Source organism: Salvia miltiorrhiza, chromosome 6 (assembly GCF_028751815.1).
Source record: "Salvia miltiorrhiza cultivar Shanhuang (shh) chromosome 6, IMPLAD_Smil_shh, whole genome shotgun sequence".
NCBI lineage: Eukaryota > Viridiplantae > Streptophyta > Magnoliopsida > Lamiales > Lamiaceae > Salvia > Salvia miltiorrhiza.
The window spans coordinates 34,514,529-34,521,494 of NC_080392.1; the positions used below are offsets into that span (position 1 = coordinate 34,514,529).

Here is a 6,966-nt window from a genome sequence, read left to right on the forward strand (position 1 = left end):
TAGTTTGCTGGCTTATTATTACCACGAAGAAAGAAAAAAAAAATAGAAAAAAGAGTATCCTCAGGCAAAAAGATACAAAGATAAACATATGTTTATCACATTTTCAGGTAATAACCTGAAATTAGAGATAACATGACAAGAATGAGTTGAATGAGCAGAATAGCATACCGAAAGTCTTTTAAGAGCATGAAGATCTGATTGGATGTCCTTCCCATCCATCACCTTCTAAAACACATCACCACCTACAACACTAACAAATGAGCAAAAATGAACACTTAATATAGCATATCATATTTCTGAAAAACCATAACACAATGTGAGTATTCTTGCTCTAACCTAGCTACACACTAAAGCATGTATCTAGCCACAAAAAGGAAAAATGGAATCATTTATCTAAAGATAATAGTACCATTTACATGTTAAAGTAAATGGAAAAATGATTTTGCTGCTAACATGTATTAACTACAGCATGTATTTGGCCGGGACGGAGGGAGTATATATATATGCCAACAGCGAGAGTAGAATAGTTGCCGCGTGATAAACAGTCAAAACCGTTTACTTGAGAGTTGACCCTCAATTTCAAAATTTCCCAAGTACCAGAGTAATAATCTCATCTGATTCTTCTTCTTCTCATGATAATTTCCAATTTTGAATGAGAATTACATGCAAATTAATGCACCGTTTTTTGATTCTCTGCTTCCTCTTCACTTATACAGCTGCTGATCACATTTCTATCAACTGCGGCGGCGGAGCTGCAGCTGTCAGTGGCAGAAAATGGGGCGGAGACTCATACGCTACACCGAAAGGCTCATCAAAGGCATCCACTGTCAAGGGAGAGCTGATCACAGCCGTCGATCCACTTCCCTACAGCACCGCACGCATCTCCCGCTCCCAATTTTCCTACTCCTTTCACCTCACTCCAGGTCAAAAATTTATCCGCCTTCACTTCAATCCTGTCTACTACCATGGTTTTGAAAGCTTCCACGATCTCTTCTCCGTCGAAGCTGGTCCTTTCACGCTACTTGCTAATTTCAGTGCTTCCCTAACTGCTCGTGCTCTTTCTCTCAATATTCTTGCAAAAGAATTCTGCATAGTCATACAACAAAATCAACCCCTCAACATAGTATTCTCTCCCGAGACTAGGTATAACTATGCTTTCATTAATGGAATTGAGATTATATCAGTACCTTCCACCATTTCTTACTGCCATGGTGGAGATAGTGGAGTTCATGTGCTTGGCCAAAAAACTGTGATTTATATTGACAATACTACTGCACTTGAAAGGGTTTATCATCAGAATATAAAATGGGGTTCTGTGTCGTTTGTCAATGATATTGGTGGCATGTTTGGGGTATGGGCATCACTTCTTCAAGAAAATGCAAACAAGGCTAGTAATTTGAGTTATGGAGTTTCTGTTGATGTGGGATTCAGGTATTTGGTGAGGGTTCACTTGTATGAGCTAGGATCCAAAATGAATTTTGTTCTTATGATTGATAACACAGTAGCCTTGACTAGTGATGACATTCTCCAACAATCGGAAAATCAAAGTGTCCTTTGGTATAACTATATGGTGATGGTGAAGGGGAACAAAAGAGAGGGTAGGCACAGAATCTGTATTTCTCTGCACTCTCAACATGAATTTGTGGATAGGCAAGGTCCACTTGAAGGATTTGAAGTCTTCAAGTTAAGCAACCACGACCTCACTCTTGCCACTCCCAATCTTCTGCCTCCACCAAGAGATTCACCACAACACTCTACCCCAACTCTACTACACTCTCTTCTTGGTCGCAAAAATTCTATTGCAACTGTAGTCTTTGCTAAGATTTTTCTGGTAAACATCGTTGTCCACCTGCTGCACAAACTCTGGGGAACTGTAGATTCTTCCAAGGAGGAAAACGAGCCATCTGCCAGGGCAAAGCAACCTTGCCGTCGCTTTTCACTAGCTGAGATACAATCAGCAACAGATAACTTCCACAGCGGATGTATCATTGGAAAGGGTGGATTTGGTAAAGTCTACAAAGGGTTCATAGATAATGGCAGAGAGATTGTAGCTGTAAAACGATTAAAACCAGACTCCAATCAAGGGGAGCAGCAGTTTTGGACAGAGGTTGAAATGCTTTCTGAGCTTCGGCATGTTAATCTAGTTCCCCTCCTCGGATTCTGTGTAGAGAAACAGGAAATGATACTCGTTTATGAATACATGCCCTGTGGGACATTGGCTGACCATCTCTTCAAACTTTCCCAGAAAAGCCATGATTATATTCCTCTCTCTTGGAAGCAGCGACTTAAGATTTGCATTGGAGCTGGTCGTGCAATAGATTATCTTCATACGGGCCATGGGATCATACATCGAGATGTAAAGTCTACAAACATTCTGCTTGATGAGAAGTTTGTGGCTAAAGTTTCAGATTTTGGCTTAGCAAAAACTGGATTTGGCAGCGACTCTCAAAGCCAACAAAGCACACTAGTTAAAGGCACACGTGGATATTTGGACCCCAATTATTGTGAAACTCATAAACCAACAAAAAATAGCGACACATATTCTTTTGGGGTGGTGTTGTTGGAAGTGTTGTGTGGGAGACGAGCACTGGAGCAATATGATGAAGAAGATAAATGCCGTCTGACTACGTGGGCCATAGATAATATTAGTAAGGGACAGGTTGCTCATATTGTACTTCCAAGTCTAATAAGGGAAATATCACCAGATAGTCTGGAGACGTTTGTGCGGGTTGCCAAAAGATGCCTGCATGATCAACCAAAAAAACGGCCAGCAATAGCGCACATTGTGATGAAACTTGAGCTTGCACTTCAGCAGCAGGAGAAGGCAGAATCTCTGGATCCAAATGAGAGGACTGGCGTTGAGAATTTGTTTTCATCAACCGATAAATATCAGAATGACAACATGAATTTCATGGCACCAAATGAGAAAATAAATATTGTCTTGCCTCAGAAGGAGAATGCAACATCCTCGGCTCCCTACGAGATAAGAAATGTTACTGATGTCATGCCACGTTCTGATAATGATAGAACTATCTTATCAAGTAGCCTGAAACCAACGGCGTCTTCCTCTAATGGGAAAACTGTTTCATTTCTCCCAAGTCAACAAATTAACAGCACGATTATCAAATCTGGAAAACAAGGTGGAAGAAAATCCATGATGCTTCGGATATCACAAAAAATTTGGCCGTGGGATGCATTTTGGAAGACCAGGAAACCCTCAAAAAACAAAAGGGAATTTTTTGGCACCTCAGTATCAGGTATGTTTTGGCTGCTAAAAGTAAATTCTGTACCGGTTCACATTAGTCTACGTCGTAGATAGCACAGCACCTGCAAACTTAGCAATTGGCATAAGTGGCTGAATCTTGATAAGGATTTAATACTGGTTATTATGCTACATGAATGAGTATCCAGCCAATAGGTATTATAGCTAGACACGTTTAAATGAGGCAAACTTCATCTAACACACTTAGCAGATAGTAATTCTGAAGAGTTTTCATCTTAGTTATGACCATTACAATTTCTTTTAATTTGTACATATGGTCTTTTATGTATTTTTCAAGTTTGTCAATAGAGCTTCGACTTTATTGATAGCTAATCAAGGAATAGATTTAATGTACTTAATTCATATTTTGGTAACTTGATGGATGGTTTTTAATTTGTTCCAGTTATACTATCCATATTTGAAGTGATAGAAGAATGTGAAAGGATGGACTTGTTCATTGATATAACTGGATTGTTTACCATGCATTTTTCTCACTATAAGTTTTGCAGCACCAATATCACATGGGACCAGCAGCATTCCAATGGATGACAATACTGAGAGAACTGATGGGATGATTTTGACTCCAGCAACGGTGTCATCAAATGAAAAAGAACAGCATAGTCGAACTATGCAGGTAATGGATAACATTAGTGAGGGACAAGTTGATCGTATTGTGGCTCCAACTCTGAGAGGGGAAATCTCACCAGATAGCCTGAGGACGTTTGTCAACATTGCAGAAAGATGGCTGCATGATGAACCAAAGAACCGGCCAAGAACCATACACATTCTAACAAAAATTGAGCTTGCAATTCAACAGCAGGAGATGGCAGAATCTTCGCCACCGAAAGACAGAACTAGTGTTGAGGATGGTTCTTCATTTACTGGTACATCTCAGAAGGCGAACATGAAAATTTTTGGACCAAATGAGAACAAAAATGTTGCCAATGATGCAAGTCCAAGTCCGGCAGGGCAGGTGTCTTCATCTACTGGTACATCTCTGAAGATGAACATGAAGCTTTCTGAACCAAACAAGAAAATAGATGTTGCTGATGATGCAAGTCCAAGTCTAGCACGGCAGGTGTCTTCATCTACTGGTACATCTCAGAAGGCTAACATGGAACTTTTTGGAGCAAATAAGAAAATGAATGTTGCCGATGATGCAAGTTACAGTCTGGCAGGGCAGGTGCTCTCATCTACTGGTACATGTCAGAAGGCGGACGCGAAACTTTTTGAATCAAATAAGAAAATAAATGTTGCCGATGATGCAAGTTCCAGTCCAGCAGGGAAGGAGTTATCTCGACCCAATTTGAGGGTTTTCAGCTTTAATGAACTCAAGGCTGTGACTCGGAATTTCAGAAGTGATTTAGTTCTGGGAGAAGGAGGTTTTGGCAAGGTTTACAAGGGGTGTCTAGATGACAGAGCCACCGCCAAAACAACCATTGTTGCTGTCAAGCTGTTGAATTATGAAAGTATGCAAGGCTTGCAAGAGTGGCAGGTATGAACATAATTCACTCACTTATATGTTTTCACCTCTTCTCTACTTAGCTTAGCTTGATAATATATGTATGAGATTGAGAATGAATGTTGCGTACCTTAATTTGCAGTCTGAGGTGAACTTCCTTGGAAAACTCTCTCATCCCAATCTGGTGAAGCTGTTGGGCTATTGCCATGAGGATAGGCAGCTACTTCTTGTCTACGAATTCATGCCCAAAGGCAGCTTGGAGAACCATCTCCTTATAAGTAAGGGATTAATTCATTTTATTCGCTATAATCATATCTTATCATGTTATTTCACATTGGACATCGGCAGCTACTTCATGTCTACTTCTTGCTTACTGAGTTTTTCTTGGTAAGGGAGCGCATCTATTCAGCCGCTTCCATGGGACATTAGGCTTAAGATATTAATTGGAGCAGCTCGGGGCCTGGCGTTCCTGCACGCATCAGATAGAAAAATTATCTATAGGGACTTCAAGACATCTAACATATTGCTTGATGAAGTAAGTTATCGGCTTCTGGTCAAGTGCTGTTAAAGTATAGGCCATTTCATTCATGAATGTTTCCACCTTTAAACCTATAGATTGCATATATTTTAATAATTTATCAAGGGATCTTCCTTGTTGAGCTGTTTGTTCTGAGCTGGCTGAGTGGATATGATACATATATCTGATTAAGCTTGAGTGATTTTATCCTCAGAAATACCATGCCAAGTTATCCGACTTTGGCTTAGCGAAGATAGGTCCAACAGATAGTATATCCCACGTGACAACACAGATTATGGGAACATATGGTTATGCAGCTCCAGAATACATTGCCACAGGTAAACACACGCCCAATATCATACTTTTAGTCGTTGAATCCAATGAATTGTGGGCATGCATATCGAACTGAGTTGGTTAGTATTATTGTTGCAGGGCACTTGTATGTGAAGAGTGATGTATATGGGTTCGGTGTGGTGTTACTAGAAATTCTGACAGGGCTGCGCGCACATGACCATCGTCGTCCTTCTGGGCAACAGAATCTTGTTGATTGGTTGAAGCCACATTTATCCAATGAAAGGAAGTTGAAGCAAATGATTGATGTCCGTCTAGAGGGACGATATCCTAGTAAATCAGCACAACAATTAGCAAAGGTTGCCATAACTTGCCTTGAAAATGAACCCAGAAACAGACCATCCATGCAGGAGATAGTTAAGACACTCGAAAGAATTGATAGTAACTAGTAAGAGACCTAAAGCGTAGTCTTTAGTCTCTTGGTCTGTGAAGTTGCTATTGTGATAGTAAATAGAGAGTTCGAGTTGTATTATATACCGTAAGCTGAATTTGACGCTGTCTAATCTTCTTTTCTTTGCTTTGATATGCATATACTCCATATTATGTTTGCAAACTTGGTCTTTTGGGTTTCTTTAACTTTACTACTCAAAACGATGCAATATCCATATATTTTTTGTTGATTTCAAGGATGAAATGTGCGCATACATAGGCATTTCACTATCCATAATCATCTCATCCAAATTTCTTTTGTTACTGGTGAGCTCCTTGCGAGTATTTTACTACTAAATTCATGTATGTATGAACATACAGCACATAATATCAGTATGGGGTGAATTGTTGAGAGTTAAAACCTTTATGCATCTAGTGTAGAAGCTCAGCTACATTTTGGCATTTATTCCTTTTTATGGCCCTTTTAGGGGATATTTATTGGACATATTCTAAGAGGATCAAATTTGTGTGCAGTTATGATAACAACGATCATTTAGCTACGAGGTGAGTATAATATTAGGCTTTGTAAGTACGTATATTCACCAAAAGTTTCCAGCTATAAGAGAATCAAATTAAAGATAGTTAAAGTAAATGGCAAAGTTTCACTATTGTTGGGAAATGCTTGTATTGCTTGTATGGTAATTAAAAACAGATAGAGAGCCTACAAAAATATTTGAATATAAATTCATGTTTATGCACTTTTAGTTTAGCTTCTACTCATTTGGTACTTGTTTGAATCCATAAAAGAGGAAATGATGTATTGTACTTAATATATTCTCTCAGCCTCTAGGAAGTAGATAACCATGTGAAGAAATGTCCCTGCAATAAGACGAGAGTTTGAATGTTGATTACAAATGTGGGAGCAGTTTCTGTTACCGTTGTGAAGTACTGGTTGATCGGTCGTGGTGCCGTTGCTTTTAATTGATAGAGTTTGATCTATTACTT

General features: G+C 39.3%; 1 protein-coding gene across 1 annotated transcript; it reads left to right on the forward strand.

Moving 5' to 3' along the window:
* Window positions 1–529: 529 nt before the first annotated feature.
* Window positions 530–6,145, forward strand: LOC130989184 (receptor-like protein kinase FERONIA). Its single transcript, XM_057913126.1, has 6 exons — window positions 530–3,257; window positions 3,772–4,757; window positions 4,867–5,002; window positions 5,117–5,259; window positions 5,456–5,579; window positions 5,674–6,145. Exons 1-6 carry the CDS (start codon window positions 653–655, stop codon window positions 5,979–5,981), a joined length of 4,302 nt encoding a protein of 1,433 aa, XP_057769109.1. The 5' UTR covers window positions 530–652; the 3' UTR covers window positions 5,982–6,145.
* Window positions 6,146–6,966: the final 821 nt, after the last annotated feature.